At 51.5% G+C, this 23,247-nt stretch overlaps 7 protein-coding genes across 7 annotated transcripts; 4 read left to right on the top strand and 3 right to left on the bottom strand.

Annotated features, from left to right (window-relative positions):
- Positions 1-818: 818 nt before the first annotated feature.
- ASN1 (asparagine synthetase) lies at positions 819-3,208 on the top strand (the record flags this gene model as incomplete). Its single annotated transcript, XM_053197558.2, has 10 exons — positions 819-844; positions 972-1,022; positions 1,077-1,102; positions 1,177-1,203; positions 1,260-1,295; positions 1,350-1,498; positions 1,565-2,560; positions 2,619-2,902; positions 2,977-3,081; positions 3,166-3,208. 10 exons carry the CDS (start codon positions 819-821, stop codon positions 3,206-3,208), a joined length of 1,743 nt encoding a protein of 580 aa, XP_053044929.1.
- A 1,213-nt stretch (positions 3,209-4,421) lies between these two features.
- Positions 4,422-5,732, top strand: POR1 (Mitochondrial porin; the record flags this gene model as incomplete). The annotated part of the gene is made up of 5 exons (XM_065757358.1): positions 4,422-4,466; positions 4,602-4,724; positions 4,823-4,853; positions 4,998-5,515; positions 5,583-5,732. The coding sequence occupies 5 exons, from the start codon at positions 4,422-4,424 to the stop codon at positions 5,730-5,732; spliced, it is 867 nt and encodes a 288-aa protein (XP_065614127.1).
- A 274-nt stretch (positions 5,733-6,006) lies between these two features.
- On the bottom strand, positions 6,007-7,103 carry N0V96_005291 (uncharacterized protein; the record flags this gene model as incomplete). Its single annotated transcript, XM_065757359.1, has 2 exons — positions 6,007-6,640; positions 6,853-7,103. The coding sequence occupies 2 exons, from the start codon at positions 7,101-7,103 to the stop codon at positions 6,007-6,009; spliced, it is 885 nt and encodes a 294-aa protein (XP_065614128.1).
- A 4,767-nt stretch (positions 7,104-11,870) lies between these two features.
- Positions 11,871-13,476, top strand: N0V96_005292 (uncharacterized protein; the record flags this gene model as incomplete). The annotated part of the gene is made up of 3 exons (XM_053197555.2): positions 11,871-12,186; positions 12,266-12,829; positions 12,884-13,476. 3 exons carry the CDS (start codon positions 11,871-11,873, stop codon positions 13,474-13,476), a joined length of 1,473 nt encoding a protein of 490 aa, XP_053044926.2.
- Positions 13,477-13,911: 435 nt separating this feature from the next.
- On the top strand, positions 13,912-14,898 carry N0V96_005293 (uncharacterized protein; the record flags this gene model as incomplete). The annotated part of the gene is made up of 1 exon (XM_053197554.2): positions 13,912-14,898. The coding sequence occupies one exon, from the start codon at positions 13,912-13,914 to the stop codon at positions 14,896-14,898; it is 987 nt and encodes a 328-aa protein (XP_053044925.2).
- A 3,629-nt stretch (positions 14,899-18,527) lies between these two features.
- N0V96_005294 (uncharacterized protein) lies at positions 18,528-19,631 on the bottom strand (the record flags this gene model as incomplete). Its single annotated transcript, XM_053197552.2, has 1 exon — positions 18,528-19,631. One exon carries the CDS (start codon positions 19,629-19,631, stop codon positions 18,528-18,530), a length of 1,104 nt encoding a protein of 367 aa, XP_053044923.2.
- Positions 19,632-20,918: 1,287 nt separating this feature from the next.
- On the bottom strand, positions 20,919-22,664 carry ALD6_2 (aldehyde dehydrogenase (NADP(+)) ald6; the record flags this gene model as incomplete). Its single annotated transcript, XM_053198791.2, has 2 exons — positions 20,919-21,976; positions 22,061-22,664. The coding sequence occupies 2 exons, from the start codon at positions 22,662-22,664 to the stop codon at positions 20,919-20,921; spliced, it is 1,662 nt and encodes a 553-aa protein (XP_053043715.2).
- Between the last annotated feature and the right edge of the window lie 583 nt (positions 22,665-23,247).

Consider the following 23,247-nt stretch of genomic DNA (forward strand, 5'->3'; position numbering starts at 1 on the left):
CAGCGTCAAGAACTGCAGCTTCGCAGATAGAAGGCGTCTCCGTGGCACCATATGTGGGCTGTCGTGGAAGAACAGATTAACAGCAAGCAGCAAACAGCAAACGGCAGAGCCACACCGACTCGTTGCTCTGCGTTCTCGTTGGTGGCTGGGCACGATGCAGTTTCTTATCAGTCGGCAAGGTTAGGTAATTGGGAGACTGGTGAACTCTGACTGGCCAGTCCGCCAATGGGTGTGAGAGCCGAGATCGGCCCAGGGGACCAGCTATGTTACACTAGCGCAGCGCAGCAGATTAGCGTATCGTGCAGATGCGGCCAGTCATTGTGGTTCCGTGGCAGCGGACCTGCAATTTTGGCACACTTTGACAACCCTTGAGGATACTTTGGCACAGAGTTGAAGACGGTCCTGACGTTTCCGACCCTTATCGAAGCACCGGCTACGGCCTCCGACAACCCAAGGTTGGTAGAGTACCGGGTGTCAGGGCTGGGCTTTTTGTCGGATGAGCCAGGTGCTAGGGGGGATGTCATTGTATCAGAAGCGCGGTCCAATGCTTCCAAGTAGGTACTCTCTGGGGCCGTTGCGGCAAATGGAAAGGGTAACTAAGGTCATAAACAAATAACGATAAAATAAAAAAACTGGGTGAAGCGCAAGAAGAGTCATAATTCTTTCACTCCCACCCCTTCACCCGGTTGCTCCCACCTCTTGCTCCGTATTTATTCTCCCGGGACACGTCTTTCGCCTCTTCTGCCTTTTTTTGAATTGCAAAGTTCATCCCAAACACATACACAAACACACAGCCGTAGCTTCGAGAGACTGCAATCATGTGTGGCATTTTCGCTTGTCACCGGTAAGCCCAACTGCGAGATCGTCCCTACTTCGGCGCCGATGGAGGGGCAGCGCGAGCTCCCCTCCCAAAAAAAATTAACCCCGCCATGAAGCCTCTGGAGAATGCGACTGACTGTGTGTGCGCGCAGTCACCCCGACGTTCAAAAGTTCAAGCCTACGGCTTTGAAGCTTGCAAAGGCGTAAGTTTCCAATCGTCCCTACTCAAGGCGCATCAATTGACTCCCAGTCTACAGCATTCGTCACCGTGGCCCCGATTGGAGTGAGTTCTGAGTCACCGCGATGCGCTACGTCGACACCAACGAAGCAGACAACTGACAAAACTTCCTCGCATAGGTGGAAGCGTCATTTCCAACAAAACGAGTAGGTTGCACTTGATCACGACTATCAATGCCACATCAATTGACCATCAATTGCAGTTCTGTGCCATGAGCGTCTTAGCATCGTCGGCGTCGGTATGTTCACCCTCAATACCTGGCCACAACGTCCATGGCTAACCAACCTCATAGAGTCCGGCGCCCAGCCCCTTACCAACGAGGATGAGAGCATCGTCCTCGCCGTCAACGGTGAAATCTACAACCACCGTCTGATTCGCAAGTCCCTCAAGCACAAATACCATTTCAAAACCGGCTCCGATTGCGAGGTCGTCATCCCTCTGGTGAGTCAATATCGCCCCGCGACCTGATACCCACAATGGCAGACATGGGCATCTAACGTATCACAGTACATGGAGTATGGTCTCGATGCCCCGAAGCACCTCGACGGCATGTTCTCCTTTGTATTGTACGATAAGAAGCAGGACCGCACAATCGCCGCCCGCGACCCCATCGGCATCACCACTCTCTACTACGGCTGGTCCTCAAAAGAGCCTGATGCGGTGTACTTTGCTTCCGAGCTGAAGTGCCTGCACAGCGTCTGCGACAAGGTTGAGGCCTTCCCCCCTGGTCACATCTACGACTCTGCCACTGGCAAGACCACAAGATATTTCGAGCCCACCTGGTGGGACGCCGCAAAGGTCCCCGAGACCCCCCTCGACCTCAAGTTGATCCGCGAAAAGCTCGAGAAGTCGGTCAGAAAGAGACTCATGGCTGAGGTGCCGTACGGTGTCCTGTTGTCCGGTGGTCTGGATTCTAGTTTGGTCGCAGCCATTGCCCAAAGAGAGACTTTGCGGTTGAAGAAGGCGGCCCTCGAGGCCAACGGTGGCGCGCTCCCCATGACGGAGAACCCCGACACTGGCGATGGCATGGTCGGTATCGACGATGACAACAAGCTGTCAACAGTCACATATCTTCCCCAGCTCAACTCCTTCTCTATCGGTCTCCCTGGATCGCCCGATAACAAGGCTGCCCTCGAGGTCGCCAAGTTCCTCGGCACCAAGCACCATGTCATGACCTTCACGATTGAGGACGGTCTCAACGCTCTGTCCGACGTCATCTACCACCTCGAGACCTACGATGTCACGACTATCCGTGCTTCCACACCGATGTACCTCCTTTCCCGTAAGATCAAGGCCATGGGCATCAAGATGGTTCTCAGTGGTGAGGGAAGTGATGAGATCTTTGGTGGTTACCTTTACTTCCACGCTGCTCCCGACAAGAAGGCGTTCCACGAGGAGACTGTTCGCCGTGTCAAGAACCTGCATCTTGCCGACTGCCTGCGCGCTAACAAGTCCACCTCCGCTTGGGGTCTTGAAGCGCGTGTGCCCTTCTTGGATAAGGAGGTGAGTAGAGTGCAAACCGGATGATATTTTGGCTTCGCTGACTTTTTGTTTTCTGTAGTTCCTTGAGGCCTGCATGAACATCGACCCTTCAGAGAAGATGATTACCAAGGAGAAGATGGAGAAGTACATCCTCCGTAAGGCGTTCGACACCTCCGACGAGCCCGGCGCCGAGCCGTACCTCCCGGACAACATTCTGTGGAGACAAAAGGAGCAGTTCTCGGACGGTGTCGGATACGGATGGATCGACGGTCTCAAAGACACCGCCGAGCTCCACGTTACCGACGAGATGATGAAGAACCCCAAGCCGGAGTGGGGCAGCGACATTCCTGACACCAAGGAAGCGTAAGCACCGCCCAATATCTATCCCTCTTCTGTTGCTTCGAAAGATCAGGCGTCGCTGACATACGAATTGACAGATACTGGTACCGCCTCATGTTCGACGAGCACTTCCCGCCGCATTGCGCCTCGACTGTCATGCGCTGGACCCCCACATGGTCCAAGCAGACGGACCCCAGTGGCAGGTGAGTCACAAGATGCCCCCCTCTCTCCAGTTCCCCAATGAAAATCAATTGGCCAAGTCAGTTTGCTGACAAGTTGCATGACAGAGCTATTGCCGTTCACGAGCAGAAGTACGAGAACGCCGCATAAAGTGGTAATTTGGAGGAGAGACAACCTGTATCCTAGCACTTTACGTCAATGCGGGCGGGTAAAGGTAGAGGCGTCCTGGTTTGTTGGATTATGTAGACCCTCAACAAGTTTAGAGTCTCAAAAAATGGGAATGGAAGTTGCGATTATCATCTGCCATTGCGCCTTTATGAGTGTTTTTATAGATCGTGGCCAAGATGCAAAGTCTGATGATTGTGTTTCGGACCATTTCCTTCTCTGTGTTCCTCTCCGGAGGTACCTTAGCTAGGTCTTGGCCTTTTGTGTGTTGGTTCCTGGAGCTTACGAGAGAAAGCAACATCCCAGAGCCTTCCCCAACTTCCATTGACTTCTTCCATCCAAGAGTCCACTTTGTATGCGACAATGATTGAGTGTGATTGCCCGGGAATGTTAGCGTAGTGCCGGTAACTGGGCAAATTAGCATCCACAGTGACTCGGTTAGCCCCCAATATGAACAGTGAGGATGATGAACAACATTATCGGCAGTCAAAAGAGGAGGTGACACGATGGAGTGATTCAAGTTACACCACGAAGACAGGCGTATGGGAAGAGGAATGAGCGGCGGTGGGACCGGGGACAAAGGTAACGGGAAGAGGCAGGAACTATGGGAAACAATTCTGTCCCTGCCTCTGCTCTTAGGCTGACTGTAAGATTCTCACGCCTGCCGATTCTTTCTAGCTATCTTCCGTCCCGAATTCTCCTTCCACTTGCTCTCCATTTCACTATCTTCACACTCACTCAAAAACACGCAAAAGAGTACAACAAGCAAAGAACAAAACTGAAGAATTGCATTGAGCACCGGAGCCTGAGATAGCCCACACTACTGGCATTCGACATCCACTCTCTCAGTGCTTTACTCTACCTTATTGCGATCCCCTGTCCTCCAGAGTCCCATCTGAGCTCGCCAGTCGACAACAATCCCAACAAACCAATAACAGATCCCCCACGTGCAGCCAAAAGCGTCCTAGTGCGACCCCGTCACAGCAAAGCTCCTCCGGACCGAATTGCGCCGGGAATCCCCGTCAACCAATTGATGCAACCAAAACATTTTCTCGAACAGCTTCCGCCCCAGCAGGCCATCTCCTGAAAGGACACCTGCAACCCGCCTCTTTTTGCCCGTCGCATCTCGTCAACCGCTTTCCCATTGTCTATTCAATTTTCTCCCCAAAGTCCTCTTTCCCGTCAAAAATCAGCAATCATGTCTGTTCCTAACTTCGGAGACATTGCCAAGTCGGCCAACGACGTATGCGCTTTCCTCTTCTCCCTCTACACTTTTCTCGGGTAATCGCGGACGTGGAAAATCGAGCTCTAGGCTCCTTCCACGGCCGAGGTCATCCGCGATGAAAGAAACCACGCAGCTGACATTGGCCTTCAATAGCTCCTCAACAAGGACTTCTACCACCTCTCTGCCACCACCTTCGAGCTCAAGAGCAACACCCCCAACAACGTTGCTTTCAAGGTCACCGGCAAGACCTCCCACGAGAAGAGCACCGCTGGAGCTGTAAGTCCCGCCCTAACATTCACCGCTTGACGATGCATCAAGCGTCGCATAAACAAACAAATATGAACCTCGGCTGACCTTGTCTTCCTCCAATCCAGATCGAGGGCAAATACTCCGACAAGGCTACCGGTACAGCAACCACCACCCATCGTTTAAAGCGCTTGAATCTCAGCTTGGGTCGAATATATGGACGGCCTTACGGCAGTCCTGTCTCATTCGCAGCCAACGTATCGCCGGGATTTGCACATTTGCTAATGTTCTACCATCGCGCAGGCCTGACCCTCACCCAGACATGGAACACCGCTGCCGCCCTTGACACCAAGGTCGAGCTTGCCGACAGCCTCGCCAAGGGCCTGAAGGCTGAGGGTGTCTTCTCCTTCCTGCCCTCCGCCGGCGAGAAGGCCGCCGCCAAGAAGGGCGCCAAGTTCAACCTCACCTTCAAGCAGAGCAACTTCCACAGCCGCGCTTTCTTCGACCTCCTCAAGGGTCCTACCGCCAACATCGACGCCGTCGTCGGCCACGAGGGCTTCCTCGCTGGTGCCTCTGCCGGCTACGATGTGAACAAGGCCTCCGTCACCGGCTACGCCGCCGCTGTCGGCTTCCAGGCCCCCACCTACTCTGCTGCCATCACTGCCAGCGACAACCTCAGCGTCTTCGCTGCCTCATACTACCACAAGGTCAACTCCCAGGTTGAGGCCGGTGCCAAGGCTACCTGGAACTCTAAGGCCGGCAACAACGTTGGTCTCGAGGTCGCCAGCAAGTACCGCATCGACCCTGTCTCCTTCGCCAAGGTGCGTATCATCATCCCGTTTGCAAAGCCTTTGTCTAGAAGCTTTACTCACCAATCCCCGCGTACAGTTCAAGGTCAACAACAACGGTGTCGCCGCCCTCGGCTACAACGTCCTCCTCCGCGAGGGTGTTACCCTTGGCCTTGGTGCCTCCTTTGATACCCAGAAGCTTGACCAGGCTACCCACAAGCTCGGTGCCAGCTTCACCTTCGAGGGCTAAGCCTTTGTTCAATACCTGTATTCTTGACGAGGAAAATTCTTTCAGCTCCTTTCTCCGGCCGGGTAGCGGACCCAATGCTCTTCTGGTTTCATTTGGCGGCTCCTGTCTAGTGTAGATTAGTTCGGGGAGTAATTGAGTTTGGTCGACCGGGAAATTATGGTGTCTTTGCATGAGAGCATTTCGTGGTGATCCAAAGCTTGGCCTTTGGTCGTGTGATTTATATCTATCCTGATAGATCTCTACAGATTGCTGCGCAAGCTCTATGGCTTGGTCTCTATGATTTGGCATCTTTCTTCTTCCGGCTCAATCCGCCAGTAGCGACAAAGGGTATGAAAAAGGAAAAGAACAAGATCCCGCTGACCACCAAAAACGCTCCCACAGACGTCTCCTGCGGTCCAACTGGGACCTGCGTGCCCATGATCCTATGCGACCGCCGCGAATCCTGCTTTTGCTGTGTCTTAGTATGCGTATGCGAATCAAAGTGCCGCGGCGCGGCGGACCTCGTGTGCCCGTATGGATCCGACCCTGGGCCCATCCCAGGCTGTTCCCTCTCCGCGCCGGTACCAGTGGTATCCTCGTGAGCTTCCCTCCGCTTCGCCGAGTGTTCGCCCCAGCCGCCGGACCTGTAGAAGCTCGGGGGCGGGCCGCGGAAGGTTGTGCGCCGCCGGGAGAGGCCTGATGCGGGGCGGCCTCCCGCGGGACCCGAGCTGCTGTGGTAAGAGCCGCGTCTGTGGGCGCCGTGGTGGCTGTTGTGGGAGGAGGAGGGGAGGGAGCGGTCGTAGGCTGCGCGTTTGGCGGGGGTGCCGAGGACGGAGTAGGCTTCTGCTATTGCGTGGAATTTGCGGGATGCGTTTGGGTCGTCGCGGTTGTGGTCTGGGTGGTGTGTTTTGGAGAGGGCGTAGAATGATCTGAGGAGGGGAAGGTTGAGTTAGCTGTTACGGCTCTCTGAGAGGCGGGACGGGGTTTAGGCAAGTAGGCACGTGGAGCGGGCATTGAACATGGGTTGTGGGTAGGAGAGAGGGTATTTTGTTAGAGACCTGTGCCGCCAGAATGCGGCTAGGGTTATACAAAATACACGGCCAATTGTGCTTGGGTATGTAGGTAGGAATATGGCACGCACTTCTTGATATCAGACGGCGAGGCATCGTGGGCGACCTTCAAGGTCTCGTAGTGGTTCGTGGAAGCGACGTCATCTCGAAGCGCACGCGATGTCGTAAACGTCCGACGCGGGAACCGAGCTCGGAGGCAAATCTGTCCTGGTGCGGCAGCAGGAGAAGCAGCTATCGTCTTCGATGTCGTCCCCGTCGAGAATGCGCCGGCGCAGCGGAGGGAACGGGCCGCTGCGGGTTGAAGGAGCCGGGGGAGGAGCATGCCGGGCTCGAGCCCGGGCGTTTTCGAGGGGCTTGGTTCTCCGTGACGATTCGACTACGATATTCAATTGAAGGAGACAGTAATCACTAGTGGTGGGGGAGGAGCTGGCCGAGCTTTTCTTGGAAGGAGGGTGGGCTATGATGTCGTGGGAGGAGTGGAGGGAAGTGAGTGTGATTTCGGGGTCTATCTATCTCGCTTCGTTCGTTCGCGTGCGCCCGGGACGGAAGTAGTGACGAAATCGATGGTCGCTTTTGCTCTCTTCGGTCGGTAGATCGGAGCTTGGTGGTACCTACCTACCCCTGCGCCTCTGGGGTTATGGTGCTGATTACATAATGATGGGGTCTAATGGTCTCCAGTGATGGAGGTTGCAGAATCTCAGAGCAACGACATGTAAGCTTCTGAAGTGATTGCTGTGAAGCCATTCTCTGAGAATCACAAGCTATTTGTAGTGGTCCAATGCTCCATGACCATCACTGCGGTGTTGACTCTTATTGAGTCCTCGGGTTGATAACGCCAGTCAGTGACTCCTCTCAGCGTAGATTTCTCAACTCCCACGTGTTGACGGCAAACAGCTTGAGAGTGCACGATGATGTGTTTGAGGATGGATTAGTTGCTGATGTGCGCTTTTTCAAGTGAGAAATCGCACTCTGATTATGAATATGATGAAATTTATCCCTGGGATTTAGTTTCCTAGACGGCTCCTGGCCGTTGTGATTGCGTATTGCTTTCTACATGTATCCTGCAGACTGGTTCTGGGCATGTAGGTCGAGTACCCAGGAATCATTACTTATACCCGCTTGTGAGATACTCACGTACTTCTTGTCACGAGCTGTCCTATCGTGTTTATGCTTGTGACGAGAATCGAGCTCTTTTGGATGTTGGTACGGCGACCGTTTCCTGTATCCTCGTTAAGCACCTTGCCTTTGACCCCTTGTTTTTAGAATGATTGCTGTGTGCACTGAAATTGGCTTCTCTTCTAGCTTTCACCTTCATCTAGAGAACTTGGGAATGCCCCCGGGTTTGCGGACGACGTCATCAACATTTCCCGGATCCATGGCGGGCTAAGTCACCCCGTACCATCGAGGACCTCTCCTTGCTCTTTTGCGCAGAAGGCTCCGGAGCGGCAACGAATATTTTATTCCCCATCATCCCCTTCAGAATCGTCATTGCCATGCTACTCTGCCTCGTCAAATGTCGCTGCCGCCTGCTCCTCCTCCATTATGGTCACAATTTATGGCGCGTCACACGTTATGTTACCATGAGCACTCGGAGGTGCAATGTCCTACATCTATGCCAGCCTTTACGGGACTAGTCTCTACGATAATCATCACAGGTTGGTAGAGGCAGAGACTTGGCGATGTGTTCAAACGCTCAGGGGCTCGAATCTCAGAGACTCATTTTCATTTTATTTATGCTTATGATTACATCTGTATCACTTTATGCGCAGATATCTATATGTGCGAATGGGTGACGCTTCATTACGCTATACATGGAATGTCGATGTGCTGACATGGATATCGGTTTTTCGTATGATTCCTTTCCGACTTGAAGAGTCGTCGTCGTCGGTCTCGTGCTCCCTGGTACCCGCACGCGAGGTACCCCGTTTGGCTGATGCATGATATGTTCTGTCGTTGCCGCTGAGCGAGCCAAGCTTGATACCTGGGCCAGTACTTCCAAGGGCGTCTCCGCTCTGCAAGAAGTCTCGGGTTAGTCCCGCAACTGCAACACAACCTAGAGCTAACTCGTCGCTTACCTCGCCAGTGATTTTGTAGTTTCCGTCATGTGAGGAGCCATAGTAAAATTTGAACAGTTTCCGTAAAGGAGGAAGAGATGACCCAATGATTCCCAAGCTACACTCGAGGTTGGAAGTAATGCTGATGACTCCAAGATGATCTATGGAGTCGGCGTGCCGTGTAAGCTGAGATTCTAAGGAGAGAAAGTTTACTTTGAGAAGACGACTTACAGGCGATCTCAGTGGGGTATTTTGCAGTGTCATAGTATTTGAGGTAGGGCATGCGGATGCAAGTAGCGATACTGGCGAAGATTCCGAGGCCGAGAATGGCTATGACTGAAACCTTCTTACGGCGAGACATCTGAAGGCCGGCCACGATGAAGAATGGGACAATGGCACAAGTCCAGTCCGTCAACATCTGAATCGCAGAAACGATGTAGCTGACAGTCTGCAAGCTGATCTTCTTTTGGCATGATCCCCTGTCAGTCGAGGTTAGTAAATGAAAGGAAAAGGGCAAGCTGATTCAATAACAGATTGATGCATAATCACCACATCAACAATATCTTATAGGGAGACTTACAGTGCCGGGTTCCATGTTGCTGCAAGCGGGGTGCAATTTGCAAAGACAAAGATCAAAGCTAGAATGGCTACAACCACCATTACAGACATGTTGAGCACCATGCAGATGACCACTCGCTTCCGTCGATCCAGGCGAATACAGGTGAACCCAATGGCGCACTTGATGATAGTTGAAGAGATGAAGTATAGTACTTCCCAGTAAGTCTGGTATTCGGAGGCGCGAATCAGGTATAGTTGTGATGGGAGGTCGGCATCGTGGAATCCCACGCCATAGCGTGATGCGAGAACTGCGAAAACGACTGCAGGTATAAATGGAAGCTGTTGCGCTGTTAGTTAGCAACAGTCAAAAATTACTACAAGAAATAGACTCTGTAATAATGGCTGAAAAACGCAAGGCGAGTGCCTGTGCTGAAGAAACTTACAGTCCCTATCACCGCTAAATAATCTTCGATGCCCCAGAGTCGTGATGAAGCCCCTGATAAGCCAGCACGAACGTAAATCCGAAGCGACACGACAATGACACTGATGATGCCCAAGATGATGGCGACGAACTCGACGGCAGGAGCCAGGCCCTTGGGAGCAAGGGGCTCCAGCTGGTAGGCAAAAGCCTGGATCTGCTCCCCCGTCATAGAAGCCGCCATCGTAGGCGTAGGTCCGTCAAGCCTATGGCCTTTGATTCACCGTGAGGTCGTACTATGCCTCTTCTTCGTCGCGGACCCGAGATGCCAAAGAGGGGAAGGAAGCGAGTCTCGAGACGAACTTTGATCTAGACTCTAGACTGGAGACATCGGAGGAATTCGAAAGCGAAGTGGGATGCCGGAAACATGCTGCCTGCCACATGGGAAGGGAGGCATTTTACTACAGACCGCGGTTCCTGGATTTGACTGACAGCTGGATGCTGTGGGGGAGCTCCGACGTAACGTGCACCCCTGGTCAACGTCTGGTCTCATTCCCATGTCTTCTTCCCATGGTTATGTGGAGGATTTGGCTCCTTGAACGTCCCAGAAGAGGCAGATTTTCGTAGCCAACCCCACAGACGGAACGTCAATAAGAGCCCGTTCCGACTTTAATATGTAAAGACCAAGGCAAAATATCCATTTTCAACATGTCGACCTGGGCCTTGGGTTTCGACGAGTCAGCGAAAGCCACACTTTGGTCGAGATGAGCCCTGCCTCGTGGGGCGAACTGTCAGTTTTCGTCCGAGGCCCTCGCGACACCCATGGCTACGAACCCCCTTTCTGCCATGGCTTTTTCATGGCAGGGCAGCACATAAGCGAGACCATCGGCTCATCGATGCCTCCTCTTCGGTCAAGGCACGTAGGTTTCGCTAACAGCTCTAGCTGCAGTAGCTGAGTTCAGTCGTTAAGAGGATTGATGCAACCCAACCAGTTTTCGTGGTGCAGTACGAGATCGCCCCTGCCCGCGATCAACCGTCTCGTTACCGGTTTTGACGTGGTGGCCGCTGCGGACGCTTGTGCCGCGGGTTGGAGTAATCTCTTTTCGTCCCGGGCCTAGAACCGGGGGTTCGTTGGCGTTTTGATAGGACCCGGGGGAGGGGACCCGGAGACAGGGGAGCGGTAGCGAACTCCACCGTCCGACGTTATCCAGCCAGTCAAATAACGATGATCACCAGGACGGCACGTTGGAATAAATGAATCTAGCTTTGCCATAGGCTGCAGTTTTCGTAAAACGTTCAGGACCCTGTCAAAGAAATACCACCCAGCACCACGTACAAGCCACTGACTCGACCGCGATGCGACTTCGGCCAAAATCTGAATGGTGCTTTTGTGCTGTAGGATAATGGCGAAACCCTAGAGGCTGGTGCCATGCCAACTTCATCCGGGTTGTCTTCTCGTAGAGCTTCATTGTCACATTGGGTCGTTGAGTAACTATGAAGCTCGATCTTTTGGGAGTAATAATCTGCATAATTCTAGTGATGCTGAGGATACATGCCGCGCCATGCTTACCAGATAATCACACATGCGCTTCCTACGGGGACGTTCTAGCACTGCTTAACCAGTCACAGGTACCCATCTGTGCAGCCGTTAACGCAATACACAAGATTGCTATTGGCAAAGGATCCAGGATGCCCATACCTAGCCAGGCTACCCAATCTGTTTGACACCTGATTCTTTACCAATGCGGCGGGCTTGTCCACATCACGGATAATAACCCTGGTCTGAAAAAGCCGCCAATTGGTCTAGTTTAGCAGTTGCACCAACAAGTCACTCCATGCGGAGCTTCCTGCTGAAGAATGTTGCACTGGGGTTGGAAGATCCAGGGGTCTTATCAACTGACCACTCAGAAGCTCGAGATATTTCATCCATTTTCCGAAGACGTGCGAATTTCCACTGTCGATGTTTGGGAGCTCCCCTCCTCTCATATTCACACTCTTCACTCTCTGTTTGTACAGATAACTTGTGTAGACGGCGAGTCATCGATCTTACTTTGTCATAATGTTGGGCACTTTTCTTGCCTTCGTGGCGCTGTTAGCCCTCTATCTCATCGGCAGCGCCATCTACAACGTCACTCTCCATCCGCTAGCCGATGTGCCCGGCCCCAAGATCTGCGCCATTACTCGTATTCCATACTGGCTTGTCGCGTTGAAAGGTGAAGATATAGAATGGATGAAGAGCCTACATGAAGCTTATGGCCCTGTCGTTCGTTTCGGCCCCACGGACCTGAGTTACACGGCCGGAGAGGCCTGGAATGATATCCATGGGCCCAAGGTGACTGAAAAAGCCCAAGAGTTCTCAGTTCAGCCTGTGAATGGTATGCGATACCCTGACAGCTTCAGTTCCCACCTCCAACTTGAGCACATAGACTAGTGCCAGAGACTGATGGGTTGCAGGCGTCCCAAGTATGCTTACGGCGAACACCGAAGACCATGCTCGAGTCCGTCGCCTCTTCTCGCCTGCTTTCTCGGAACGCGCGCTGAGACAACAAGAGCCGCTGTTTCGGAAGTACGTAGACCTTCTCATGTATAAGATCAGCGAGGTTGGCGAAGAAGGAAAAAACGCAGTGGAAATGACCCAATTGCTCAACTTTGCAACATTCGACGTCATGGCCGAACTTTGCTTTGGCCAGCCCCTTGGCCTGCTGGCAAAGAACGAATACAGCCCCTGGGTCAGGTCAATCTTTGAGTCGCTAAAGATGTTACCCATCGTCTCTATCATCAACTACTACCCCATCCTGACTGCCATATTCAACCGCTTCGAGCCAAAGTCTGTCGTGGAGCAGCGTGTCACTCACTGCAAGCACTCAGAGGATCGTGTCAACCAGCGGCTGCAAGATGGCTCCGACCAGCCTGATGTCTGGAACCTGGTTTTGGCGGCCAAAGAGGGTAAAGGTCTTTCTCTCGAGGAGATGCATTCGAACTCTGAGATTTTCATGCTTGCTGGATCGGAAACGACAGGTAAGCAAATGTGTTGACTTATGGACTTGAGAGAAAGCTGACTGAGTGTACTAGCTACACTTCTTAGCGGTTGCCTCTACAATCTGCTCACATACCCCGAGAAAATGGAGACTCTTCTCGAAGAAATTCGAGGCAACTTCACAAAACTGGATGAACTCACATTCGAACGCCTGCAAGAGCTGAAGTACATGAATGCCTGCCTGAAGGAGGCGCTGCGCGTCTATCCCCCAGTGCCCATCGGAAGTCCCAGAGTGGTGCTCCCAGGTGGACAACAGATCCTTGGTAAATGGGTGCCTGCCGACACACGCGTGTCTGTCCACCACTGGTCAACGTACAGATCCGAGTCCAACTTCAAGAACGCCGACACTTTTACGCCAGAGAGATGGCTCAAGACGGACTCCACCTACGCCGGAGATGCGCTGGAGGCCCACCAACCGTTCGGTTTTGGACCGCGTAACTGCCTGGGTCAAAACATGGCGATGCATGAGATGAGACTCATTTTGGCTACCTTGCTCTTCTCCTTCGACCTTGAGCTGTGTGAGGAAAGCCGGGACTGGAAGAACCAAAAGGCCTTTGCGCTTTGGATCAAGAACCCGTTGATGATCCGCGCAAAGCCATTGGCCACACAAACCAGGCTGAAAATTTGAGGTGAATTCTGTCCGTTCCACTTCGGCTCTGATCAATAGTAGTGCCCTAAGACACATGTCCAAGTTGCAATGGATACCTATAGTCTTCTCTCGACCAATGGAATCGTCAATTAAGTGACGTCAGATTCTTATTGTGGTTCTAAGACATGCAAGGGATCTAACCGGCGGGATGCTCACGATGGCGGGAGATCGACATTTTAGATCGTGTTAGTCAAAGCGCGACGTCGGACACATTTCGTCGACTTTCGGACTCGGCCACAATTATAAAGAAGCCGACCAGTTTCTTTGTCTTCCACATGACACTTTCTGCTTTTCCAACATAGACCGCAACATCTCTTTAATTTCTCGTAATAAAGCTTTATACCTTGATTGTTCAAGGACAACTTCGCGCAAAACTTTGCACTTTTATCGTCCAGAATACTTCCAGATATCAAAATGACGGTTGTTACCTCTAGACGTCTTCAAATATCGTCGTCCATAACATACGAATACTACTTTACTAAAGCTTCGAATTCCACTTTACCAAATCTCCTCTTCTTGCACGGGTTTCCCTCCACTGCGATCGACTTCCACCAACAACTAGAGCACTTCGCCTCTCAGGGTTACGGTGTTCTCGCGCCGGATCTTCTTGGCTACGGCGGAACCTCCAAGCCACATGACCTGGAAGAATACACATGGCGCAAGATGAGTAATCACGTCAAAACCATACTGGACGCGGAGAACCTCGACTCTATGGTAGGCGTAGGCCACGATCTGGGTTCATGGTTCCTCAGCAGACTGTACCACTTTCATCCTTCCCGGTTCAAGGGTTTGGTATTCTTAGACGTCGGATACTCTGTACCCGGGGAGAAGTTCGATGTCGAGATGATCAACCGAATGACAAAAGAGATGACCGGCGAAGAGAGATTTCGGTACTGGGACCTCTTTACGGATGACGAAGGGGTGGCCCTGATGAATCGAAATGTCGAGTCTATGATATCACTCATGTATGCTTCACCTGAAGTCATGGCTGCAAATCTCGGGCCGCCCGGGAAGGCTAGAGACTGGGTCTTCTCTTCAAGAATTGCGCCAACCCATTCTTTTGCCGACGGTGACGTTCAGAAAAACGAATACTTCTTGACAAAGGTTGATTCGTTCAAGAAAGGCGGATGGACAGGCCCGACAAACTGGTACAAGGCGCTCCGTAATAACCTGTCTTTTGAAGATGAGAAGGACATGAAAAAGGAGATTGAAGTCCCTGTGTTACTAATTGGCTGTGGACGAGACGAAATGACGGTAGCCTCATTGCAGGATCAGATGACGAGGCCGTGGGCAAAGGCCGGGTATTGTTTTGAGGTGCTCGAAACAGGACACTGGGTCATGCATGAGGATGGTGAGGGAACTATTCGATTGCTGCAAGGGTTTCTTGGGAAATTTGAGTAAAGTGATTATCACCACGTACGAACATGATTTGATCTCTATTCAATTTGATAGAAACATATATTAGACCCTGACGGCAAATCCACATGTAACGTTCAACGAGCCTCACTATGTTGGTAAGAGACCGCGGGACGCCTCATACTTAGTGTCATCTCGCATCAAGAACGAGGGCCCAGGAAGCTTAAAATCGGCCTCTTGTGCTGCATTTCAAACTCATCACAGAGTTTTAGCGTGCAGGACAGATAGCCGTAGTGAATTGTAGGTGCATCAGTGCGCTGGCGTTGTGAGAGTGTTTTCCATGAAAGTAATAACCAGATTGTTTCGTAACAATACTTTCTTATACAGTCGACGAGCGTGTGTCTTGAAAAAGCTAGAAGACCCCACTCATGCATGTTCTCAAGGCCCAAGCTGGGTGTTACACGTCAAATTAGTCGTCAGGTTTGTCTTGCGTCGTCGTTGCTCGCCGGAGGCCCCAGCCTCCATTCTCGTTTTCGTCTCCAGGTACAGATCATAGCACGGGTGGCGGATCCTATACTAAGCCTGATTTTGGGATCCCTTGGCCTTGAAGCGACAAAGACTTGGTTCTGCGACAGGCTTCTTCGCTCTATCCACACCCGAGACCTTGGCCCAGAGACCAAGAAGGATTTGAATGAGGGGAGCTTAAGTGAGGCTTAAACAGCACTGCGGGTAACCAGGTCTAAGCGGGGTCCTCTGGCTGACTCCGTTTTCAATCATCACGCAATCATTGGCTATAAGGTAGTCTTAGAAAAAGCCATTGTGAAGGGATTGGCATTTCAAAGAGGTTGGAAAGTCATCTTCATTACTGCAGTTTCACAAGAGCTATGAATTGGTATTGGCTGTGCAGCTTTAACTTCTGGCAGAGCTCTCTGCTAAACTTTGTCAGTCTACGATTGCATGTAGTCATTTGATCCTAAGAGAAACCAACTCTTTCGATAGCAAAGTCGCGGATTCATCGGTCTCTCGGATAGACCATCATAGATGCTGTGCTGCGCTTTCGATCCCCAAGATTGGGAGTATTCTTTCCAATACGGCTGCAACCCTGTTTGGGCGGGGCCCTCTTTAAATAGGCGGGTCCGGAGTCGGCCGTGGCCTAAACTTTGCACCCACTCCAAGGGCCTTGCTACCGTTAGCCTGTCTTGTAGACAACCGGGAGCGACGCTGTCCGAGGACCGTACATTGGCTAGTGGAAACCTGCCAATTAGAAACTCTGACACAATCTCTCACTCCAGATTTTCTTTCTCTCCTTGGTCCTAGCTTGGGTATAAATACTTGCCACCACCAGCTACCGTCGGCAACAGCTCTGACGATGCCATCAACCAAGGACAAACAATGGGATTATGGTATTCGAGTCGGTGTTCTGACTCTGTGGGACTGGGGCGGAATGACAACCAAGGAAATTTGCGAGAAGTACGGTATGCCCCGGCGCACTTTCAACGCGATCCATCACAAAGCTCTGGCCCGAGGATGGGGTCCAGGTCAACCTGTGCTGATTGCTCACGTCGAAGACGGAGCTCGCTCGGGTCGCCCGAAGACAAAAGGAGACGGCTCTGACGGCCCCCTTGAAGGTGTGGATAGTATCGACCCCGGTCCCTAGCCTTAAGGGGCGTAGAGACAAACTCCACAGTCAAGTCCGATTGGAATCAAATTTCTGTGAGCAGTGTCTGTACCTCGTGTTGAAGACAAATGAACCTCAGCTCATCTTTCGAAAAGGCCGCTCTAAATCCGCGCCGCGACACCTGATGCGGCTCTCGATGAGCGGAGACATTCTGCAATCCTAGCAGCAACAGGCAAGCCCTCGCCTGAGTGTAATTGGAGACACGACGACAGGATGCAAGTCGAGACTGTAAGGTGATACGGCTGGACTAGATGGACAAAGAAGAAGTCGTTTTGTATCGAGCATATAGGCATCGCTATGTTGTATCTCCTTATAAAAGCGAAGGTCGCCACCCGCCTTCCACGACTCACTTCTGAGCATTCATCACTTTCTTTCCCCAATTTCTTACTTCCAAAGGCCTGGAAGATTCCCTTAGCAACAAAATTCAGTCATGGTAAGCACCCGCTTGCTCACAGCCGTCAAGGCGGCTGTGGTTCTTCTTCATGACAGTGGCTACGAGAGGCCACCTTCCCTCAACCATCAGAACCCGGACGCGGATGTTGGTCGAGACCCCCTGGCCGAGTACATGAATCTCCGTGACAATGTCACGGAGTCCATGCTGGAGCGTCGACGGGCATTTCCTCCGGTCTTTGAGTGGTAAAGTCGTGCTGCAAGTTTCAGGCGTCAGAGTGAATGACCTGGTGCGGGTGCCCTTCTTTGCCCCACGAGCGAATGTGCTGACGCAAGGTAAGTTGGACAACATATAAGTACTGCCCATCCCAAGTCAAGGCGCCTGTAGCAAGTACAGCAACGCCAATGGCCAGAGATAATGCCGAGGCGGCCAATGGAACTGTGTGCATCTCAACCCGACCACTCTGGACGGCAATTTTGTCACCCATACCTCGACAGGTGTTTCTTGACCTGGAAATGGTGAATCATTCTCCTGAATATTGTGTATGGCAATTATTTGTCGTGTATCCGATGTAAAAGAGAGTGTATTCTGTTTGGCATTAGAGTCACTTTATTTATGTGATGGAAACAATCGTTGCCTGGATGGATGTCGATAGAATAATTATCATACTCTCCACTGTGTACCACACAAAACAGACAAAGACTGCCATTGTTTCGAGAGCCACTTGCATTTAATTGATACCAGACTGCTCGCCTTCGATGACAGGTATTCGAGAAGTCGAGTAGATATTCTGTACGAGAAGTTCAATAACATCAGCAGTAGTAATGTCACCTTCGACGGAAGGCTTTCATTGGGTACAGGGGGAAAAGTGTACGAAGAGACTTCGATTCCCAGTTTCTCAATTGACGACTGAAGTAGTTAATCATGCGATAGATCGAAGGACATGATACCCGTTGTTACATGTAGGTTTACTCAAACAAAACCCTCCACTTTTGATACCACTTGGTCCTAACCGGCGCAGGCTGCTCTGCAGCGAAAATCTCGTCCAAGCCAGACTTCAGGTCAACATCCATAGGATTGAGTACCCAGGGATCTTGTCTTCCCACAGTGAACTTGTGCCCGAAGAAAAGCAACAAGAAAATGATCACCCCGATGTACGACGTAAAGAAGGATGAGGTGTTCCACTGCCCCGCGAGAAATACCTTGAAGCCGTTGACGAAAAGCAGTAAACCGAAGCCAAACAAGCTGAGAATACTTGAGTAGGGTTGAAAGCGGGAACGAAAGGGAATATCTGTGATGCCCTGCGCATCTGACGCCTTGCGATATCTAAAGTAGATTATGCAGCAACAGATCCAACTTTGATAAGCACCCGTATTGATCAGATTGACGAACCAGTTGAATACAGTTGCACCAGTTGAAGCAACATTGAGATACGCCAACAATGATAACGAGGCACTGGCTGCTGTGGCGTAGTATGGGACACCCGACTTCGTACAGCGGGTGAAAATCTTTGGCGCGTTGCCCGCGAGGGCCATCGAGTAAAGCGCGCGGCTAGCAAGGTACTATCCAGTTTCGAAAGGATTAGAGGATATTCAAGAAACTACTCTAAGTGGCAACAGGGAGTAGGACACATACCAGATAGGAGTTACCTGCAGACCAAGCACTCAGAACAATTACGACGTTCACCACGCTGTCAAGGCCCTTGATACCTGCCTCCCTGATGCCGATAGCCCAAGGAGAAGCGCCGGCACCTTTGCCACCACTGAGGAGGTTGGGGTTGTTGCTGCTGACAATGATTCCCACGGCCAGAGCACCAAGAATGTAGAATGTGATGAGGCGATAGAAGTACCGACGGGTCGCGGTAGGAATATTGCGGCGAGGGCTTTCCATCTCTCCGCCGGTGACGACAAGAAGTTCCGGCGCAAACGCAAACGCAAACACGGAGAAGGTGATGGTCGAGACAAATGCCACCAGACGCCCAGAGTCTCCCGTCACGATGTATTCTTTGATCGGCCCTGGATCAGACCAGTTCGAAAACCAAAGGGGCTGGTGCGAGGGCCCGCCGCCGAAGAAGAGTACAACGGAGAGGATGAGCAGCCCAATAATACCAAAGACTTTCATGCTGGCGAACCAGAACTCGGCTTCCCCATAGACTTTCACGGGGAAGCAATTGAGGGCAATCATGACGGCGCCGATGAGCGTCAGCCAGAACGCAATGTGTAAAGGTGGCGACCAGTAGTTGAGAACAATGTAGGTCGCAGTGATCTCAGCCGGAACCGTGATGGAGAAGATATACCAGTATACCCAACCCAACGTGAATCCAAGACTGCGCGAGAAGAATCGTTGGCCGTAGTAGGCAACTGAGGAACCGGGAACTGGAAGATAGGCACTCATTTCGCCGGTGGCTGTTGCCACTCCGTAGAGAAGGAGAGTGATGCTGATGTAGGAGATGAGGAGGAATAGGGGCCCGCCCATATTCAGGCCCTGGCCGACGCCAACGAAGAGACCAGTTCCGATTGTGCCTCCCAAGGCGATCATTTGTGCATGTCGAGACTTGAGGCCACGTTGGGTCGAGCCGTGTTGTTGTTGTTGTTCCTCGGGACCTAGCACACCTCCGCGTATAGAGTCCATAGGACGGAGCTCGACATCGGTGTCGGCAATGGCTGGGGACTTCATCTTCTCGGTGTCGTAAGATAAAGAATTAGACATCGCGACCTTGTAGATGTCAGTTGAACAGACGTTAGAGTTATTTAAACGAAGTTCCAGGACTGAAGCAGTATACAGCCTCCTGTAAGAACGAAGTAGGTGATTTACGGAGGTCAATGCCCTACGTTATTGTAGTAAAGTCTTGTTCCGGAACCGAGTTGATACAAATCAGGAGGATCACAGGGAATGTCACTTAAATATTTGAGTCAAGATGAAGAGGGAGATGGAAGTGACTTTGAGTCGCGTAGACTTTTGCAACGCTGCTAATCAGTTCATCACGGGGTACGCAGCAGCAAAATTGTGGTTGCTTTGCGCATCCATTCGCGACTTAGCCCAATACCAAAGGCGCGGGTTTCAATCTTGGTTTGGAACGTTTGCCGAGGACTATCTGGTGTGTTTTCCGAGGGCTCTCAGCTTCGTCGTACTTCAAACCCGGCGTAACTCATGATATGCTGGGGTTAGCTCGCACTAAACCTGATAAAGGAGGCTAGTAGCATTTGTTGTTGGTGTTGTCGTTGTTACTTTCCTAAACCTTTGAGACTACCTAATCAGCCAAGCTTCTGGCAAGGAGAACTTCCCATCGTAACTATCGGCTTCCCCGGACACATCCCTGAAGTCGGCTGATATGTGCGACACGCAGCGTATATGCCAATCTTGGTGCTGGTTCTGGTCGTATTGCCTTCACCAAGACTCTGTTAAACGCGAGACTCGCAGAAGACTGACATATAAGCAGCGAAGGTGAAATGGAAAGCATTTCCGCGTGGCGTCGAGACAGCGTGAACCATGTTGCTGAAGAATGCAGGCTTCATCCCTGATGGCGATCACATCAGCAGGAGATCTTGATCATTTGGCATGCCAATCTCGTCCCCACCGGGAGAGCCAATTGTAACAATGATCAAAGTACAGACGCGTATTGAAGCGAAGCAAATTAACCACAGCATAGTCAGCTTGACTGATGCACGGCTTGAAACAGAAATTCAAGTTGAGAGTGGCCAGCACTCTGTCCTGCTTCAGAGATCGGGAATGCACTCATGGTCATTAGCAAAGGGAATAGTAATGCTACACCACGTACGATTACAGCACTACTGTATCTGATTAGAAAGCTTGCGACGCGAAACACTGTAGAAATATGTCTCAGGCGCTGAATCCGGGGCATACATAAGGTAGCTTACGAGGTCAACCGGTGCAAAGGTTTCAGGACGTTGAGATAACGAGCCTTTTACTAGGACAGGGAAGCGTGTGTCACTATTGTATCTGTAAACTCATCGAGTCTATCGTACTTTTTTACGTCTAGTTTTGGGTCGGCATCACCACGCTTGCCTTACTCGCCTCCTCATCTTCTAATTTCCAGAGGCTGGTAACCGTTTTAGTCTGCAAATAGAAGTTCAAGCCTGCTTTGCCGTAGAAAGTGTTGACGCCACCGCCGGCGATGCTTGCCTTGTTTCCTGTGAAGCTGAACATAGGCAGCGGTACTGGGATCGGAACATTGATGCCAAGCTGCCCAGCCTCTACATTCTTCTGAAACCAAGAGGCAGTAGCTCCGGAGTTGGTGAACAGAGCAACGCCATTGCCGTAGGGATTGTCGTTGACAAGTTGAGTGGCTTCGGCCAAGGTTTCCGCCTCCAGACAAACCAAGACTGGCCCGAAAATCTCCTCCTTGTAGCACTTCATATGAGGCTTCACACCGCTAATGATGGTGGGCCCCAGAAAGTTGCCATTGGGATACTTGCTAGGGCGATAGCCGCGACCATCCAACACAATCTTAGCGCCTTCTTGTTCCGCGCTCTCGATGAGAGCTTCTATTCTGGCAAGACTTTGGGGGCTAATTACCGGGCCCAGGTCAGCGCCGTCTTCGAAACCGCCATCAACCTTGAGCTGTTTTGCATTTTCGACAAGGTCGTCAATCCAAGAGTGTGTCTCGCGGCCCGTGAGAACCAGAGCAGAGAGCGCCATGCAACGCTGACCCGCTGCGCCGAATGCAGCGCCGGAGATTGCATTAATGGTCCGTTGCTTGTTACTATCGGGTAGAACGACAGCATGATTCTTTGCACCGAGGTTGGCTTGTACTCTCTTTCCGTTGGCTGATCCACGAGTGTAGATGTATTCGCCGGCCTTGTTTCCACCGACAAAGCTAATGGCCTTGATTGCCGGCTCGTCGAGAATGAAGTTGACTGCGCGGTGCGTGCCATGGATGATGTTGATAACTCCGTCTGGGAACCCAGCTTCCTGCGCTAATTCTGCCAGAATCATGGCTGCGCCGGGATCTCTTTCGGATGGTTTGAGAACCAGAGTATTGCCAGTAATCGTAGCAATTGGAATTGACCAGAGAGGAATCATGGCAGGGAAGTCTGTCGAAGAGCGGATCTGTTAGTGATGGAACAAACACCAGAAGTACATATTGTAGCACAAAAATCAAACTTGGAATAACTCACTGAAAGGACATATAGCAGCAACAACACCAAGAGGCTCGCGATAACTTCGCGTCTCCATATCTTTGGCCACCTCTAGAACATCACCAGTGATTTGTGTCGTGATTCCGCACGCCGTTTCAGCGACTTGCAGACCGCGTAGAACGTCGCCTCGTGCATCGGCAAAGGTCTTGCCCTGTTCAAGCGTGATGGATGCGGCAAGACGATCCCAATCTCTTCGAATCAAGTTTACAAAATTGAACATGATTTGCTGGCGTTTCAGAATGCTTGTAGCCTTCCATGCTGGGAATGCGCGCTGGGCGCTTTCGACTGCTGCCTTGAGCTCCTCGTCGGTGCTCTCCGGTACGCGTGTCACGACATTGTTTGTGGCTGGGTCGTGGACATCGATCCACTTGCTTGCTGAGGACGGCTTGAAGGTGTTGTCGATAAAGTTTTGTGTTGGTAAAGGGTCGGTGATCTTGGTGTGAGACGTAGGCCAGGACGATCGTGTAGGTGATGTTGTGGAAAGAGCTCTACGGTATGATGAATTTGGGGAAGATAATGCGATGAAGCTGCTTGGCTTGACTGAGGCTACGCGAACGGCCGATGAAGCCCTGAAGGAACGCATTGTTGGACAAGACGAAAGACGAGCTTGGTGACAATATAGCGCGGCTCAAGGTCTTGGAATAGATTGGTGCATGAATTTCAAAATAAGAGAGAGACAAGTCTACATAAATTCGAAGCAGTTAACCAGAGAGACATTGTAGAGGCCGCTGGCTGATCTAGGCAGGTGGGTTGTTCCACGCACATGAGTTGCCAATTACCAGCTATACTTACAAAAATGGACTTCCTTGAAATACTGCTCCAACCATCGGATTTGCTTCCGTGGTGTCGGTGGTAAGGTCTCGCCGAAGGTGACCTTGATATTCATGTTCGCCATTGCTGCCGAATTCCTGGAGAGCTGTGCGTATCGACTGCGTATACCGTGGATCGATCAGCTCTGTACCCCTGTACCGCATGAGCTTCGATGCACTTTGACACCTGCAACCGGCGACATGTCCCTGATTTGATAGACCATCGTCAAAATGTATCACGCGGGGGCAAGACAAGTTCAGTTGAAGGGAACACGAATCAGACCTCAAACGGTTGCTGGGCGCACGTATTTGGAAAGCCAGATTAGGTGCAAGTGTTGGTGTGAAGCAGAAATGGCA

Source organism: Colletotrichum fioriniae (assembly GCF_027942845.1).
Source record: "Colletotrichum fioriniae strain IMI 355084 chromosome Unknown scaffold_5, whole genome shotgun sequence".
In the NCBI taxonomy this organism is placed as follows: Eukaryota; Fungi; Ascomycota; class Sordariomycetes; order Glomerellales; family Glomerellaceae; genus Colletotrichum; species Colletotrichum fioriniae.